At 43.4% G+C, this 19,945-nt stretch overlaps 1 protein-coding gene across 1 annotated transcript in view; it reads left to right on the top strand.

Annotated features, from left to right (window-relative positions):
- LOC132820642 (ubiquitin-associated and SH3 domain-containing protein A-like) overlaps nucleotides 1–19,945 on the top strand; it is a 113,281-nt gene that overhangs the window by 76,422 nt on the left and 16,914 nt on the right. The window contains exons 9-11 of the mRNA XM_060832844.1: nucleotides 3,408–3,530; nucleotides 10,884–10,976; nucleotides 14,257–14,401. Of these exons, the coding sequence (XP_060688827.1) occupies nucleotides 3,408–3,530; nucleotides 10,884–10,976; nucleotides 14,257–14,401 (361 nt within the window). The remainder of the gene's footprint in view (nucleotides 1–3,407; nucleotides 3,531–10,883; nucleotides 10,977–14,256; nucleotides 14,402–19,945) is intronic.

Genomic DNA, 19,945 nt, shown 5'->3' with positions numbered 1-19,945 from the left:
AGAGGGCACAGCTTTAGAGTAAAAGGAAGACCTTTCAGAATGGAGATAAGGAGAAACGTCTTTCAGGCAGAGAGTGGGGAATCTGTGGAATGCATTGAAGGCTGTGGTGGCCAGGCCATTGATTATAGTTAAGAATGAGAGAGATAGGTTCCTGGGGATCAAGGGGATCAAAGGTTAGGGGGAGAATGTGGGAGAATGAGGTTAAGAAACTTATCAGCCATGATTGAATGGCAGAGCTGACCCAATGGGCTAAATGGCCTAATTTCTACTCCTACGTCTTACAGTCTTATGGTCTTCACTAGAGTTTAGAAACAAATAAAATTCTAACAGGACTAGTCAGACGAGAATCAGGGAGGATGTTTCCCTGGCTGGGAGGTCTTGGACCAGGGGACATAGTCTCAGGATACAGGGTAGACCATTTCAGATTGAAAGAAGGAAAGATTACTTCACTCAGAAGGTAGCGAACTTGAGGAATTCTCTACAACAGAAAACTATGGAGGTCAAATCACTGAACACATCCAAGAAAGAAAAAGTTATCCTCTAGATATTAATGGCATCGAAGGGTACAGGGAGAAAGCAGGAAGAGGGCATCAGCAGTAATCGTAGTGCATGATGGAGCACACTGAGGGGCAAAATTGAGAGGTAAAGATCTGTTTTGGGACCGCTGCTGTTGGTCATTTTTATAAATGTGCGAGTAAAAAGTGAGGTCTGCAGATGCTGGAGATCAGAGCTGAAAATTTGTTGCTGGTTAAAGCACAGCAGGTGAGGCAGCATCCAAGGGACAGGAAATTTGACGTTTCAGGCCAGAGCCCTTCATCAGGAATGGGCTTAACTCGAATCTCCAGCATCTGCAGTACCCACCTCCGCCTCAAGTTCTGGCTAGTGCCGAAGGATGTTGTGGGTTACAGAGGGATTTGATAAGATGCAGACCTGGGCTGAGAAGTGGCAAATGGAGTTTAAGGTGGAAAAGTGTAAGGTAGTTCACTTTGGAAGAAGTAACAGGAATACAGAGTACTGGGGTAATGGTAAAATTCTGGGTAGTGCAGATGAACAGAGAGGTCTCGGTGTCTCTGAAAAGTTGCCACCCAGGTTGATCAGGTTGTTAAGGAGGCATATGGCATGTTGGCATTTATTGATAGGGGGATTGAGTTTCGGAGCCACGAGGTCACCACATTATAGGAAGGATGTGGAAGCTTTGGAAAGGGTTCAGAGGATGCTGCTGGTATGGAGGGAATGTCTTATGAGGAAAGGCTGAGGGAACTGAGGCTGTTTTCATTGGAGACAAGATTGAGAAGTGACTTAATCGAGACGTTTAAGATAATCAGAGGGTTAGATAGGGTAGACAGTGAGAGGTTTTTTCCTCGGATGGTGATGGCGAGCATGAGGGGGCATAGCTTTAAATTGAGGGGTGATAAATATAGGACAGATGTCAGAGGTAGTTTCTTTACTCAGAGAGTAGTAGGGGCGTGGAACGCACTGCCTGCAACAGTAGTAGACTCGTCAACTTTCAGGGCATTTAAATGATCATTGGAAAGGCATATGGATAAAAATGGAATAGTGTAGATTAAATGGGCGTCAGATTAATTCCACAGGTCAGCGCAACATTGAGGGCTGAAGGGCCTGTACTGCACTGTAACGTTCTATGTTCTATGTAAATGTCACCCTCTAGCCTCTAGCTTTAATCTTTCTATGAAGGCTCCTTGCATCTTCCTCACAACTTATGCTCCGATCAAAGTTTCTGTCCACAGCAGATTTAGAAATATTACAATTGGTCTCCACATCCCATTGTTTAATGTGTATTGTGAGCAGTTGTAATCCTTGTGGTCCTGCAATGACAGTAGCCGTGAGAATTACACTGGGCCCAGCAGTGAAGATCTTACTCAGCTTTCTCATTTTATTCACAAAGAACTTGTATCTTCATTCAGATCCACAAAGCTCTCCTTCTGCCTGACTTTTCAAAAAAAATCAAATTAAAAACAAGTCAAGGAGTTCATTAGAGCCCTGGAACTGAAAAAAAAACAAGGGGATCAAATTAAAATGACATTTGTGAGGGTGATAATGCTTCCCAGTGCTCTCCCCACCACTCATCCTGTGAATGAATGAACAAAACTAAATTAAAATGGAGTTGTCGGGGGAAATAAGGCATCCCATCCGAAGCATGCCCACCTCTCACTAGTAGGAGCATTACCACTGCACCACCAGGGCCCTGATTGTAACCTGAGAGGTTCTTTGTTTCATGTAATTATTGGTTCCTCATATTCTCCCTGTCAAACCTCTTTCCTAGTTCAGTCTATGTCACTGATGCCTGAATGGACCAGAACAATTGGATCCTCCCCAAACCACTGCAAGTTCTTCACCAGCCTCGAGCAAATACCATGCAGACAACACGGCCATCTGGACATACATGCTCAGTGCTGCAGAGAGCATGTCAATTCCCCTCACTATACTGTCCCCTCATACTCAACATTCCTTGTTCCTTCATCACTTAAATACTATTTTTATTCATTCATGGGATAAGGGCATCACTGCTGAGGTCAGAATGTTTTGTCCATCCCAGAGAGCAGTATAAGAGACAACCACATTGCTGTTAGTCTGGAGTCATGTGTGTTCTAGATCAGGTGAAGATGGCAGTACCAGAACAATGTAATAGCTGTTGATCAGAGGAATGGGGCATTAGAAATCAGGGCAGTTTCTGATCGTCTCTTAAATTCACTGCACAGGCACTGTGGGTGAAAATCCACCTTGAGCTGAGATGTCCTAGATCTCACAAGACAGCTGAGAAATATTGAATTACCCGAAAGAAAACAAATACTTTTCAAGGATCTGAAAAATAGCAGAAAACTCTATGGGAAAATTACTCTGGAAAACAGAAGGTTCGGTTGAGGATTTTAGTCTAAAATATTTGCGATTGTGACATGTGTTTTTCAATGTATGGAATTCATCAGCAAAGGACAAGGATTATTTTGTTGTTATTCTTGACTGTTGCAAAATAAAATTCATTGGAATTAAATTCTCCTTTCGTTCCATTTGCCTTTTCCTTCTCCATATTCTGTCTTGGGTCAAACCCCACTTTGCTCCGGCGTGTGAGATTTCCCAACCTCCAAAGACAGTTTAAGCCCACGTTCCTTCACTGTCCCTCCTTCCTCTCAACTAGCTGAGAAAACATTAATTATTCTTCTCTCTGTGGATGCTGCAGTCCTGCTGGCTGAGCATTTTCTGTTTTCATTTCTCACTTCTGGTTCACTCCATACACCAGCACAAAGTTGAACAATCACATTTCTGATTAAACTTGTATCCGGACGGAAACAGATTGACACACAGAAATCATAATTGCTGCAAAGCAAAGATACTGAAACTTCAGGACCGCGAAGCCTAACTATGTTATACAACTGTTTTCATATTTTTAGGGAGATATATCAGACCAGATTTAAACTTCCCTCACAGTATCCCCCAACGAGCTGGTGGTACCAAGGATTATGAACATGATGCTCCCTTGTCATCCTGTGGAATATTCCAGTCTCGGTTAATGGGTGAGTTGCAGATGCTGCTTTTCACAGCCTTCAGAACCATCCTGTTTTCACTCAGTCATTCAGTTTGAAACTATTCAAAGAGAGTGGTGCTGGAAAATCACAGCCAGGCAGGCAGCATCCGAGGAGCAAGGGAATCGATGTTTCAGGCATAAGCCCTTCATCAGGAATGAGCCCTCCATCAGGAATGAGCCCTTCATCACTTTGAACCTACAGACAGTTCAAAATAACACAAAATGAATTCTCTTGGGGGTGAAGAGATTTTCAAACATAGAACATTACAGCACAGTACGTTCCTTTCGGCTCTCGATGTTGTGCTGACCTGTGAAACCATCTGAAACCTATCTATCCCACACTATTCCATTTTCATCCATATGTCTATCCAATGACCATTTAAAAGCCCTTAACATTGATGAGTCTACTCCTGTTGCTGGCAGGGTGTTCCACGTCCCTACTACTCTCTGAGTAAAGAAACTACCTCTGACGTTTGTCCTATATCTATCACTCCTCAATTTAAAGCTATGTCCCCTCATGCTAGCCATCACCATCGAACCCTCACATTATCTTATATGCCTCAATTAAGTCATCTCTCAACCTTCTCTCTAACGCAAACAGCCTCAAGTCCCTCAGCCTTTCCTCATAAAACCTTCCCTTCAAACCAGGCAACATCCTAGTAAATCTCGTCTGAACCTTTTCCAAAGCTTCCACATCCTTCCTATAATGTGGTGACCCGAACTGTAAGCAATACTCCAAGTGCGGCCGCACCACAGTTTTGTACAGCTGCAACATGACCTCACGGCTAGGAAACTCAATCCTTCTACCAATAAACACCAACACACCATGTCCCTTCTCAACAACCCTATTAACCTGGGTGGCAACTTTCAGGGGTCTATTACACAGGCACCAAAATCTCTCAGCTTATCGACACTCCAAAGAATCTTACCATTAACCAAGTACTCTTTATTCCTGTTGCATTGTCTTTTTCCAGTGTGAATACTGACGAAAAATATTCATTTAGCGCTTCCCCTCTCTCCTTAGTCTTCACACACAGCTTCCCACTTCTGTCCTTGATTGGCTCTAATCTTACTGCAATCATTCTTTTATCCCCCTATACGTATAAAAAGATTTAGGGTTTTCCTTAATCCTATCTGCTAACGACTTTTCAAGTCCCCTCCTGGCTCTTCTTAGCTCTTTCCTTAGGTTTTTCCTGGCTAACCTGTAACTCTCAAGCACCCTAACTCCTTCACATCTCATCCTAACATATTTAATGGGAAGGCCCTAGGGAGTGTTGCTGAACAAAGAGACCTTGGAGTGCAGGTTCATAGCTCCTTGAAAGTGGAGTTGCAGGTAGATAGGATAGTGAAGAAGGCGTTTGGTATGCTTTCCTTTATTGGTCAGAGTATTGAGTACAGGAGTTGGGAGGTCATGTTGCGGCTGTACAGGCCATTGTTGGAATATTGCGTGTAATTCTGGGCTCCTTCCTATCAGAAAGATGTTGTAAAACTTGAAAGGGTTCAGAAAAGATTTACAAGGATGTTGCCAGGCTTGGACGATCTGAGCTGCAAGGAGAGACTGAACAGACTGGGGCTGTTTTCCCTGGAGCGTCGGAGGCTGAGGGGTGACCTTATAGAGGTTTACAAAATGTACAGGGTAAATAGACAAAGTCTTTTCCCTGGGGTCAGGGAGTCCAGAACTAGAGGGCATAGGTTTAGGGTGAGAGGGGAAAGATATAAAAGAGACCTAAGGGGCAACTTTTCACACAGAGGGTGGTACGTGTATGGAATGAGCTGCCAGAGGATGTGGTGGAGGCTGGTACAATTGCAACATTTAAGAGGCATTTGGATGTGTATATGAATAGGAAGGGTTTGGAGGGATATGGGCCGGGTGCTGGCAGGTGTGACTAGATTGGGTTGGGATATCTGGTCGGCATGGACAGGTTGAACCGAAGGGTCTGTTTCCATGCTGTACATCTCTATGACTCTATGACTCTATAAGCCTTTTTCTTCCTCTTAACAAGAGTCATAGAGTCATAGAGATGTACAGCATGGAAACAGACCCTTTGGTCCAACTCATCCATGCCAACTAGATATCCCAACCCAATCTAGTCCCATTTGCCAGCACTTGGCCTATATCCCTCTAAATCTTTCCTATTCATATACCCATCCAGATGCCCTTTAAATGTTGTACTTGTACCAGCCTTCACCACATCCTCTGGCAGCTCATTCCATACACGTACCACCCTCTGTGTGAAAAGATTGCTCCTTAGATCTCTTTTTTATCTTTTCACTCTTACCCTAAACCTGTGCCCTCTAGTTCTGGACTCCCTTGCCCCAGGGAAAAGACCTTGTCTATTTTTCCTAACCATGTTCCTCATGATTTTATAGACCTCTATAAGGTCACCCCTCAGCCTCCAACGCTCCAGAGAAAACAGTCCCAGCCTGTTCAGCCTCTCCTTGTAGCTCAAATCCTCCAACCCTGGCAACATCCTTGTAAATCTTTTCTGAACCCTTTCAAGTTACACAACGTCTTTCTGATTGAAGGAAAATGGAATTTCATGCAATATTCCAACAGCGGCCTAACCAATGTCCTGTACAGCCACAACATGACCTCCCAACTCCTGTACTCAATACTCTGACCAATAAAGGTAAGCATACCAAACGCCTTCTTCACTATCCTACCTACCTACAACTCCACTTTCAAGGAGCTATGAACCAGCACTCCAAGGTCTCTTTGTTTAGCAACACTCCCCAGGACCTTACAATTAAGTGTATAAGTCCTGCTAAGATTTGCTTTCCTAAAATGCAGCATCTCACATTTATCTAAATTAAATGTCATCTGCCAGTTCTCAGCCCATTGGCTCATTTGATCAAGATCCCATTGTACTTTGAGGTAATCTTCTTCACTATCCACTACACCACCAATTTTGGGGTCATCTGCTAAACCAAACTTACTAACCATACCTTCTATGTTCAGGTCCCATTAATTTAATTAAATGATGAAAAGCAGAGGTCTCTGCACCAATCCTTGTGGCACTCTGCTGGTCACAGACCTCCAGTCTGAAAAACAACCCTCCACCACCCCGCTCTGTCCCCTACCTATGACACAATTCTACATCCAAATGGCTAGTTCTTGCTGTGTTCCATGTGACCTAACCTTGCTAACTAGTCTACCATGTGTAACCTTGTCAAACGCCTTACTGAAATCTATATAGATCACGTCCACCACTCTGTCCCCATCAATCCTCTTTGTTACTTCTTCAAAACGCTCAATCAAGTTTGTGAGACATGATTTCCGCACACAAAGCCATGTTGATGATCCCTAATCAGTCCTTGTCTTTCCAAATACATGTAAGTCCTGTCCCTTGGGATTTTCTCCAACAACATGGCCTCCACTGATGTCAGGTTCACCACTCTATAGTTCCCTGGATTTTCCTTACTGCCTTTCTTAAATAGTGGCACCACGTTAACTAACCCTCAGTCTTCTGGCTCCTCACTTGTGACTATCAATGATACAAATATCTCACCATGGACCCAACAATCACTTCCCTAACTTCCCACTCTTTATATTCTGACCAATTATCCAACTGTCATTCGCCATGTGCTGTTCTATGTTTCTTTCCCAAGTCTGATGCTTTCCCCAACTACTTTATTAACCATATTTGGTGGGTTGTTGCTTGAGAATTTTATTTTATAGTAGGCGTAAACACTGGGTATACTGAAATATTCCCTTAAACGTCCACCATTATATCTCTATTGCCTTATCCTAGTATGCCAGCTTACTTCAACTCACTCAGCTTTCGTACACACATACTTACCCTTGTTTGGGTTTAAATCTCCTTTTCAAACTGGATATAAAACTAAATCATACTGTGGATTCTACTCCCTAGGGGTGCCTTAATTCTGAGGTCATTGACTCATCAGCAGTAGTAATCACTCACTAATGAGCATGATTGTCCACCTTGGAAATTCTTTGTTATGGTCACACATTCTGTGGGGTCTTGTGTAGCCTGATCCTGGAGCCACATCTCTGACTACATTTGGCAGATGTTTCCAGGAGATGGAGTTGATTGGGATCATCGGCATTCCTTTCTCTGGTTCCTTTTCTGCACTTCACTTTGCCCTTTGTTCAAGAAGGGGAGTAGAGACAACCCTGGTAATTATAGACCAATGAACCTTACTTCAGTTGTGGGGAAAGTATAGGAAAAGGTTATAAGAGATAGGATTTATCATCAACTAGAGAGGAATAAGTTGATTAGGGATAGTCAACACGGTTTTGTGAAGGGTAGATCATGCCTCATAAACCTTACTGAGTTCTTTGAGAAGGTGACTAAACAGGTGGATGAGGGTAAAGCGGTCGATGTGGTGTATTTGGATTTCAGTAAGGTGCTTGATAAGGTTCCCCACAGTAGGCTATTGCAGAAAATATGGAGGCATGGGATTGAGCGGTGTGGATCAGAAATTGGCTAGCTGAAAGAAGACAGAGGGTGGTAGTTGATGGGAAATGTTTAGCCTGGAGTTCAGTTACGATGGTGTCCTGCAAGGATCTGTTTTGGGTCCACTGCTGTTTGTCATTTTTATAAATGACCTGGATGAGTGTGTAAAAGGATGGGTTAGTAAATTTGCAGATGACACTACAGTTAGTGGAGTTGTGGACAGTGATAAAGGATGTTGCAGATTACAGAGGGACCTAGATAAGCTGCAGAGCTGGGCTGAGAGGTGGAAAATGGAGTTTAATACAGAAAAATGTGAGGTGATTCACTTTGGAAGGAGTAACAGGAAGAAAGAGTACTGAGCTAATGGTAAGATTCTTGGTACTGTAGATGAGCAGTGAGATCTCGGTGTCCATGTGTACAGATCCCTGAAAGTTGCCGGCCAGATTGATAGGGTGTTAAGAAGTGATATGGTATGTTGGCTTTTATTTGTGGAGGGATTGAGTTTTGGAGCCACAAGGTCATGCTGCAGCTGGACAAAACATCTGGTGCGGCCGCACTGAGTACAGTTCTGGTCACCGCATTATAAAAAGGATGTGGAAGCTTTGGAAAGGGGGCCGAGGAGATTTACTAGGATGTTGCCTGGTATGGAGGGGAGGTCTGAAGAGAAAAGGCTGAGGGACTTGAGGCTGTTTTCGTTTGAGAGAAGAAGGTTGAGAGGTGACTTAGTTGAGACATATAAGCTAGTCAGGCTTAAATAATGAGAGCCTTTTTCCTCAGATGGTGATGGCTAGCATGAGGGGACATAGCCTTAAATTCAGGGGTGATAGATATAAGACAGATGTCAGAGATAGTTTCTTTACTCAGAGAGTAGTAGGAGTGTGGAATGGTCTGCCTGCAACAGGAATAGACTGGCCAACTTTAAGGGCATTTAAATGGTCAATGGATAGACATGTGGATGACAATGGCATAGTGTAGGATAGATGGGCTTCAGACTGGTTCCACAGATTGGCGCAACATCAAGGGCCTGTAAATGTATACTGTACGTGTAAGAAAATTGAAAAGCTAGCAAGGACTGACAAAGCACAGAGAGTCCTGAACAAAGTAAGAATATAACACTTGATTGAAACAAATAATTGCAGCTGATTTGCCATGAAACAAAAACAAATGCAAAAGTCAGCTAATCAGTTTAAATTATGTCCCAAGATACCAGAATCCAATCAAATTTGAATTTAATGTTTTGACAACATCAAAACCAATGAAATGATCTGATGTTTTGGGGTATAAAACCGGATATTTTGAACAGTTGGGAGAAGAACTGCCAAGGACATCCATAAACATAGACTACTAGCTGAAGAACTTCCGAAAGATACCTCTGTGCAAGAAGTTTGCACAACAGAACATTGAAACCAACTTAGAAAAAATCTACAAAGGGGAATTGACAAAGCTGAGTGGTTTTTGAAACATGATTTTTTTGTAAATTTTAGTCGGGAATTTTTATCGAACCAGTATTCTAGAATGGGAGGTAAAAGATAGGTTTAAGAGAAAGGAGTCATTAATAATTGTTGGTTTTAATACTCTCTGTTGGACTGAAACAATAAAATTGATAATTTTTACTTTAAATAGTAACCTCTGGGATAGTTCTTTGCTGCTTGGAATGTAACAGATTATGACGCGTGGTAACCTTCTCTGTGTGTCGGGTTTAGCAGAGAGGTTTACCTCGTGTTGTAACAGGCTGAAGGACCTGTACTGTGCTGTAATGTTCTATGTTCACCACTGAGTATTCTCAAAGGATTGTGTCCCTTCGCATAGGAGTTTCCTCCCAACTGGTTTCTTTAGAACAAGGATTACATTCTCTACAGTGTGGAAACAGGCTCTTCGGCCCAACAAGTCCACACCAACCCTCCGAAGAGTAACCCTATGCTTACCCCTGCCTAATGCTCCTAACACTACGGGCAATTTAGCATGGCCAATTCACCGAAACTGCACATCTTTGGATTGTGGGAGGGAACTGGAGCACACCCACGCAGACACAGTGAGAATAGGAAAACTCCTCACAGACAGTCACCCGAGATGGGAATTGAATCCGGGTCCCTGGCGCTGTGATGCAGCAGTGCCAACCACTGTGCCAATGTGCCACTCCATACAAAGCCACCTGCTGCCCGATGCATTGAAATCCAAGTTGCATTTGTTGAGAAAAGCTTTCAGGAAGTCTTTGAAATGTTAACTTTGTCCTTCTTTAATTTGAGCAACTTCCTTGAGCTGGTGAAGACAACTTGGGGAGTCAAAATCCAGGCTTAATTATGGTCAATTCAGCTGCGAGAGGTTAAGAGGGTGCAGTGGTAAAGGGCTTCAGTTATGTACAGAGACTGGAAGAGGTGCATCATATTTCACAGTCGGAAAGCTAGAAGGGAGATTTAAAGCAAGTTTGAACACAATGAGTTTCGTTGAAGTGAAGAAGCAAGTATTGTTTTTAGTGGCAGGAGGATCAGAAATTGTGCAATAGATGGGTCAAAGGACCAGGTGTAACAGGAATAAGGTTTTGAAGAGAGTGGGTTGTTGTGATCAAGAAGGTGAAAAAGCAATGGGAGTACATAGAATCACAACTTTCCAAAGGGATTTATACTGAGATTTGGAAGGGAATGAAATTCATTGGCTAGGTCTTTCAAAGCGGGAGGCTGGAAGGACACAGTGATCCAGGCAGCACCAGGGGCTGGAGATGTCAATGTTTCGGATAAAACCCTGCTTCAGTCCTGACTTCTCCCCCTCCTGATGCTGCCTGACTTACTGTGTTCCTCCAGCCTCCTGCCTGTTTGCTTCGGATTCCAGCATCTGCAGGGGTTTGTATTATCCCTAGCTCTTTCAAAGAGCTGTGAAATATTTTTAATTTTGAGAGTAAGAAACTGCTATTTTTATTTGGTAACTAGGTGAAGCGGTTCAAGAACAGGAACTGATGATCCAATGTGTCTACTCATCTCCTGCTCTGCGATGTATCCAGACAGCTCACTACATCCTTGAAGGTACAGTCCAGACCATCGACGTAAAACCGCACACCTTTGTCTTCTGTATTTTTGATTGCTGACTGAACTGGAAAAGGGTTGTTTTAAAACCAAAGATTGTGGGAAGAATTATTGCATTTTTAAGATTGTTACGAAACTCAATGTGTGTACATTTACACTGGTACTTTATTCGAGCAGTGTGGTGGAAGGATATTATGAAGCTGAAGAGGACTCAGAAAAGATTTACCAAGATGCTGCTGGGAATGGAGGCATTGATTTATTAAAGGGGTTGGATAAGTAAGGATGTTTTTCAGTGGAGTGTTGGAGGTTCAGGGGTGACCTTATAGATATTTGTAAAAAAATGATTGGTTATAGATAAGGTGAATGTCAAATGTATTTTCCCAAGGGTGTAGGATTTGAAGATTGGGGCCATATCTTTAAAGTAAGAGGAGAAAAATTTGAAAAAGACATGAAGAGTTTTTTTTACACAGAGAGTGGTTTATATGCAATAGATCTCGGGTATAGTGGATGCATGCAGGTACAGTTGTAACGTTTAAAAGATATATATAAAAATAGATGAATAAGAAATGTTAGGGGGGTTATGCACCAAACACAGGCAGGTGGGACTTGTTCAGTTTGGAATTATGGTTGGTATGCACTCTTGGGCCAAAGGGTTGTTTTCTTCCGAATGACCTGAAGCAGTGGGTTACTCTGTTACTGAGTGACTCGAAGCAGTGGGTTACTCTGTTACTGAGTGACCCGAAGCAGTGGGTGACACTGTTACTGAGTGACTCGAAGCAGTGGGTGACTCTGTTACTGAGTGACTCGAAGCAGTGGGTTACTCTGTTACTGAGTGACCCGAAGCAGTGGGTAACTCTGTTACTGAGTGACTCGAAGCAGTGGGTGACTCTGTTACTGAGTGACTCGAAGCAGTGGGTTACTCTGTTACTGAGTGACTGAAGCAGTGGGTTACTCTGTTACTGAGTGACTCGAAGCAGTGGGTGACTCTGTTACTGAGTGATCCGAAGCAGTGGGTTACTCTGTTACTGAGTGACCCGAAGCAGTGGGTTACTCTGTTACTGAGTGACCCGAAGCAGTGGGTGACTCTGTTACTGAGTGACTCGAAGCGGTGGGTGACTCTGTTACTGAGTGACCCGAAGCAGTGGGTTACTCTGTTACTGAGTGACCCGTAGCAGTGGGTTACTCTGTTACTGAGTGACTCGAAGCAGTGGGTTACTCTGTTACTGAGTGACCCGAAGCAGTGGGTGACTCTGTTACTGAGTGACTCGAAGCAGTGGGTGACTCTGTTACTGAGTGACTCGAAGCAGTGGGTTACTCTGTTACTGAGTGACTCGAAGCAGTGGGTTACTCTGTTACTGAGTGACCCGAAGCAGTGGGTGACTCTGTTACTGAGTGACTCGAAGCAGTGGGTGACTCTGTTACTGAGTGACTCGAAGCAGTGGGTTACTCTGTTACTGAGTGACCCGAAGCAGTGGGTGACTCTGTTACTGAGTGACTCGAAGCAGTGGGTTACTCTGTTACTGAGTGACCCGAAGCAGTGGGTGACTCTGTTACTGAGTGACTCGAAGCAGTGGGTTACTCTGTTACTGAGTGACTCGAAGCAGTGGGTTACTCTGTTACTGAGTGACTCGAAGCAGTGGGTTACTCTGTTACTGAGTGACCCGAAGCAGTGGGTGACTCTGTTACTGAGTGACTCGAAGCAGTGGGTTACTCTGTTACTGAGTGACCCGAAGCAGTGGGTGACTCTGTTACTGAGTGACTCGAAGCAGTGGGTGACTCTGTTACTGAGTGACTCGAAGCAGTGGGTGACTCTGTTACTGAGTGACCCGAAGCAGTGAGTGACTCTGTTACTGAGTGACTCGAAGCAGTGGGTTACTCTGTTACTGAGTAACTGAAGCAGTGGGTTACTCTGTTACTGAGTGACTCGAAGCAGTGGGTTACTCTGATACTGAGTGACTCGAAGCAGTGGGTGACTCTGTTACTGAGTGACCCGAAGAAGTGGGTTACTCTGTTACTGAGTGACTCGAAGCAGTGGGTTACTCTGTTACTGAGTGACTCGAAGCAGTGGGTTACTCTGTTACTGAGTGACTGTAGCAGTGGGTTACTCTGTTACTGAGGGACTCGAAGCAGTGGGTGACTCTGTTACTGAGTGACTGAAGCAGTGGGTGACTCTGTTACTGAGTGACTCGAAGCAGTGGGTGACTCTGTTACTGAGTGACTCGAAGCAGTGGGTTACTCTGTTACTGAGTGACCCGAAGCAGTGAGTGACTCTGTTACTGAGTGACTCGAAGCAGTGGGTTACTCTGTTACTGAGTAACTGAAGCAGTGGGTTACTCTGTTACTGAGTGACTCGAAGCAGTGGGTTACTCTGATACTGAGTGACTCGAAGCAGTGGGTGACTCTGTTACTGAGTGACCCGAAGAAGTGGGTTACTCTGTTACTGAGTGACTCGAAGCAGTGGGTTACTCTGTTACTGAGTGACTGTAGCAGTGGGTTACTCTGTTACTGAGGGACTCGAAGCAGTGGGTGACTCTGTTACTGAGTGACTGAAGCAGTGGGTGACTCTGTTACTGAGTGACTGTAGCAGTGGGTTACTCTGTTACTGAGGGACTCGAAGCAGTGGGTGACTCTGTTACTGAGTGACTCGAAGCAGTGGGTTACTCTGTTACTGAGTGACTGTAGCAGTGGGTGACTCTGTTACTGAGTGACTCGAAGCAGTGGGTTACTCTGTTACTGAGTGACTGAAGCAGTGGGTTACTCTGTTACTGAGTGACTGAAGCAGTGGGTGACTCTGTTACTGAGTGACTGTAGCAGTGGGTTACTCTGTTACTGAGTGACCCGAAGAAGTGGGTTACTCTGTTACTGAGTGACTCGAAGCAGTGGGTTACTCTTTTAGTGAGTGACTCGAAGCACTGGGTTACTCTGTTACTGAGTGACCCGAAGGATTGGTTACTCAGTTACTGAGTGACTCGAAGCAGTGGGTGACTCTGTTACTGAGTGACTCGAAGCAGTGGGTTATTCTGTTACTGAGTGACTGTAACAGTGGGTGACTCTGTTACTGAGTGACTAAAGCAGTGGGTTACTCTGTTACTGTATTAAATGAAGAAGAATTTGAATCCAGATTCCAAGTTGAAAACAATTCCCACCCAGTCCTTCCATGGAAAGGTACCGCCAGTCAGACAGCTGGCAGAAACACAATGGACCAAGTGAAACAATTCTCTGAATCTGTGGCATTAAAAACATCAGAATCATTTCATAGTCTGTTTTTCTATTGGTGCAGCTCTTCACCTTGACCCTGAAGTGAGTATCCGAGTGGAACCCGGCCTGTTTGAATGGACCAAATGGGAAGGTGAACAGACAATCCCAAAGTTCATGTCTGTGACTGAACTCCAAGCAGCAGGGTACACTGTGGATGTCAATTACAGGTATTCACCATAATCAGCCTCGGTGACAATCCCAAACCTTCCCTTATTCGGTTAAAGAGAATATGGAGTGGGAAGTTGATCAGGAGAGGGAAGAGAAATGTGGAGATGGCTGAGTAATACTGGAGAAGGGGAAACAGTGAGAAGAGAGGTGGGAATAAGGGAGAGTAGGAGGAAGACGGGAGAAGAGGAAATGGGGAGCTGGGGAGAGAGAGGGAGGGAACAAGACTAAAACTGGCTGATGGTATTAAAGTGGAGCGCTCACAGTGACTCGGCAAATAGCAAAACCAGGAAAACAATCAGGTGTGGGCTGACAAGTAACATTTGTAGGTAATTAACAATGACTGCAGATGCTGGAAACCAGATTCTGGATCAGTGGTGCTGGAAGAGCACAGCAGTTCAGGCAGCATCCAAAGTGCAGCGAAATCAACGTTTCGGGCAAAAGCCCTTCATCAGGAATAAAGGCAGTGAGCATGAGGCATGGAGAGATAAGCGAGAGGGGGGTGGGGGTGGGGAGAAAGTAGCATGGAGTACAATGGGTGAGTGGGGGAGGGGATGAAGGTGATAGGTCAGGGAGGAGAGGGTGGAGCGGATAGGTGGAAAAGGAGATAGGCAGGTAGGACAAGTGTGCCAGACAAATACCAGGCTATGACCATTTCTCATTAGAATCATAGAGTCCCATAGCATGGAGACAGGCCTTTTGGCCCAAACTGGTCCGTGCTGACCATGCTAACCCCATTTCCCTGCACTTGGCCCATATCCTTCTAAGCTGAAAATGTGTTGCTGGTATCGACGTTTCGGGCATGAGCCCTTCTTTAGGAAACTTCACTCTTCCTCCCTCTACAAACATTTTAGTGAGTCCCTCTCTCACTGCACCCCCCAGGGTAATCTCCTCCTCCTGTTCTTTGGATGCTGCCTGACCTGCTGCACTTTTCCAGCAACACATTTTCAGCTCTGATCTCCAGCATCTGCCATCCTCACTTTCTCCATACCCTTCTAATCCTTTCCTATCCATGTATTTGTCCAAATGCCTTTTAAATGTTGTTAATGTACCTGCCTCAACGACTTCCACTGGCAGCTCATTCCATATGTGGACCACCCAATAAGTAAAAAAAGTTGCCCCTCAGGTTCCCTTTTATTCTTTCCCCTCTAACCTTAAATTGATGCCCTCACGCACTTGATTCCCAAACTATGGGAAAAAGACTGACTGCGTCCATCCTAGCCGTGCGGCTCATGATCTTATACACTTCTGTAAGATTCCCCTCAGTCTCCTATACTCTAAAAGGAAAAAGAGACAATCTAACCACAACCCCCTGACATTCAACAGTGTTCCCATCACTGAATCCCCCACTATCAACACCCTCGGGGTTGGCATTGATCAGAAACTCACTGGTCTCACACATAAACACAGTGGCTACAAGAGCAGGTCAGAGGCTGTGAATACTGTGACAGGTAACTCCCCTCCTGACTCCCCAAAGCTTGTCCATCATCTACAAGGCACACGTCAGCTGTGCGATGGAATATCTCCACTTGCTAGGATGAATACACCTCCAACAACCCTCAAGCAGCTTGACACTATCCATGACAAAACAGCCTGTCTGACTGGCACCACAGCCATTCCCTCCGCTATCCATTCCCAGTAGCAGCAGTGTGTACTGTGTACAAGATGCACTATAGAAATTCACCAAGGTTCTTTCAACAGCACTTAACAAAATCCAACAATACTCATGAAGGGGCTAACATCCAGAAGCATCCATCCCCTCCAACACTAAAGCTCAGAAGCAGCAGTGTGTACGATCTACAAGATGCACTGAAGAAATCCATCAAGGCTCCTTAGACAGCATCTTTCAAACATAGTCTTCATGAGCCAATAACCATCCCAAAGTCTCCTTTTCCACTGTAGACTACGTGTTCTGGTAATCATTTAATTTCTTACTTCTCTATTCCTAATCATGTGGTCAATGATCCCACACAGACATTCCAGTGCACCTGAGATATACGCTCCTTTCAATGGTTCTTCAAAATTGGCCTGGCTATCGAAAATGCAGATTTCATCACACGTTGAGGTTTGAGTGAGATAAAACAAGCAACTCTCCATCCATTGTTGTAAGGAGAGGCTGGATAGGCTGGGGCTTCCTTCACTGCAGAATAGGAGGTCGAGGGGTGACTTTATAGAGTTTTATAAAATCATGAGGGGTATGGATACGGTGAATGGCCTTAAGGTGGGGGATTTCAAGATTGGGGGCATATTTTTAAGATGAGTGGAGAAAAATTTTAAAAAGATATGAAGGGCAAATTTTCTTGGTTACATAGAGTAGTTCGTTTGTGGAATGAACTCTCAAAGGACGTGGTGGATGCTGGTACAGAAAGAACATTTAAAAGACATTTCGATAAGTTCATGAATAAGAAATGTTTGGTGGGATATGGGCCAAATACAAGCAGGTGGAACTACTTTAGTTTGGGAACATGGTCAGCATGGATCGGTCGGACCGAAGGGTCTGTTTCTGTACGGTATGACTCTATGACACTAACTGTCTAGAACAGCCTGAGCAATATGTTCTCATGTAGCCCGATTTACAGGAAGCCTTTCTAAAAAAAATCACATGTTCACAGTGACCTTTCAATGACCTCTTTTAAAGGAAGCTCTCCAGATGTCACCACAAAGCCTAACATAAATGATTTTTTTCCACAATCCTTCAAAACATAAGTCCTCCAAGCCATGTTAATATATCAGGTGAAAGGAAAACTCTTGAGCAAGCTGCATTATCTGTGGTTGAATAAAGAAGTCAAGAAAAGTATGTTTAAGAACAGCAACAGGGATAATCTAGGAAACTATAGACATATGAGGGAAATTATTGAAGAAGGTCAATAGGGACAGGATTTACTCACATTTGGAGAAGACTGCACGTATTAGGGATAGTCTGCATGGTTTTGTGCAGACGGTCTTCTCTCACAAGTTTTTTGAGGAAGATGAATGATGAGGGTAGGGTTGTGGATGTTGTCTTTATGGAAGTATTTAACAAGGACCCTCATGATAGGGTGGTCCAGAAGGTTAAGTCGCATAGCGAGTGGCCAAGATTGATGCAAAATTGGCTTGGACATTGAAAACAGAAGCTAGTTATGGAGAGGTGCTTTTCTGATCGGAGATCTGTGACTAATGGGTGTTCTGCAAGGATCAGTGCTAGGATACCTGGTGTTTGTAATATGTAGGTATGATTTGGATGAAAATGTAGGTGGTCTGATTAGTAAGTCAGCAGATGAAACTTGGTGGAGCTGTGGATAGTGAGGAAACTTCTCAAAGAATATAGTAAGATATAGTTTAGTTGGAAAGTTAGTTGGATAAATGACAAATGGAGTTTAATTGGACAAGTCTGAGGTGATGGATTTTGGAATGTAAAATAAAGAGGAAAGTATACAGGATATGGCAAGTCCCTTAGAAGCATTGATATGCCGAGGGATCTTGGGGTCCAAGTCTATAACACCCTGAAAGTATCTACACAAGTGGGTAAAGAAGGCAAAAGGCATGCTTGCCTTCATCGGTCAAGGCATTGAATATAAAGGTTGGCAGGCCATGTTACAACTGTGTAAAACTTTAGTTAGGCCACCTTTGGAGTATTGTGTGCAGTTCCAGTTGCCATGCTATTGGAAAAGTGCAGAGACTTCGAAGGGGCTACAGAAGAGGTTTACCAGGATGTAGCTCAGATTGGAATGTTTTAGCTATAAAGATTTGAATGTATTAGCCAAATGGAGAGGTTGGATGAACGTGGATTGTTTTCATGAGAATGTCAGAGGCTGAGGAGAACCCAACAAAAGTATGTAAAATTATGAGAGACATGGATAAAGTGGATAAACAGAATCTTTGTTGCCCGGTAAAAATGTCAAATAGGGAGCATAATTTTAAGGTGAGATGGGGAAAGTTTTACAGGAAATGTGTGAGGTAAGCTTTTCACACAGAGAATGGAAAGTGCCTGGAAGATGCTGCCAAGGGAAGTGGCAGAAGCAAATGCAATAACAACATTTAGGAGGCTTTTGGACAGATTCGTGAATAGACAGGGGATCAGGACATACGGACCATTTGCAATTATTTTAGAATGGCATCATGGTTGGTATATTCACGATGGGTCGAAGGGTCTGTTCTTGTGCTGTGTTGTTCTATGTTCTATCAGATTGTAAGAAAACTCTACAAATCTGCAAGGATTAGTGGTAGATCAAAAAATTGGACAGATTTTAAGAACCAGTAAAAATGATTATAAAAGAAGAGGCAATATGACATAAAACTAGCCAGTGATGTAAACACAGACAGTAAGATCTACAAATTGTTCCTTCGGAATAAAGTAACGAAAGCTTTTGCTGTTCTTGCTTGTGCTTTTCTTGGGTTGCCTTCGCTTTAACTTTGATAACTTCTCAAAGCCAAGGGAAAATCAAGGGATAATCAAGATGCAGGAACTTCAAGCAGTTGCCATCACTAGGGGGAAAAGAGCTAGGATAACTATTAGATAGAAGTTGTGAGAAGTTCCCATGACCCGATATCCTGCATCTTCAAGAAAGTGGCTGCAGAGATTATAGGGGATTGATTATAATCTTCCAAATTCCCTGAGATTCTGGAAGAGTTGCAATGGGTTGGATAATAATAAATTTAATTCAGTTTTTTCAAGAAATGTGAGGTAGAAAGCCTGAATCTATAAGGTAATTAGTTAAATGTCTATTGTAAAGAAGTGATAGCAGGATACTTCAAAAATCACAATGTGCTCAAGCAAGGTCAATCTGGCTTTCTGAAAGGAACATTGTGTTTCATTAATTTATACAAATATCTTGAGTAAGTAAAAAGTAAGGTAGATAAAGGAGAACTTGCAGATATGGCATATTGGTTTTCCAAAAAGAAATAGTGAAGTAAGTAACACATCAATATTGAGGAAGAATTGCTTTGTTAAAAATACACACAAAGTGGAAGCTTGCCATGTATAATTACACATGTATACTTACACATGTATACTTACACATGGATACTTACACATGTATACCTGCACATGGATACTTACACATGGATACTTACACATGGATACTTACACATGGATACTTGCACATGGATACCTGCACATGGATACTTACACATGGATACTTACACATGGATACCTGCACATGTATACTTACACATGAATACTTACACATGGATACTTACACATGGATACCTGCACATGTATACTTACACATGAATACTTACACATGTATACTTACACATGAATACTTACACATGTATACTTACACATGGATACTTACACATGTATACTTGCACATGGATACATGAGCTGCCCAAGACACAAAGGTCAGGTCCTTCTGCACCTTATTTCATTCAGGCTTAGAAAAGGCAGTAGAATGGGGAGTGAGATATCTGGCAAAGGAACCTTGGGACAAATGATTAATATTTGTGCAGATCCATGTTCTGAGTCTTTCACATCAGTATCATAGGATCATAGAATCCCTACAGTGTGGAAAGAGGCCATTTGGCTCAACAAGTCCACACCCACCCTCCAAAGAGTAACCCATCCA

Source organism: Hemiscyllium ocellatum, chromosome 12 (assembly GCF_020745735.1).
Source record: "Hemiscyllium ocellatum isolate sHemOce1 chromosome 12, sHemOce1.pat.X.cur, whole genome shotgun sequence".
Taxonomy (NCBI): Eukaryota; Metazoa; Chordata; class Chondrichthyes; order Orectolobiformes; family Hemiscylliidae; genus Hemiscyllium; species Hemiscyllium ocellatum.
This window is presented reverse-complemented; position numbering and strand designations above follow the sequence as displayed.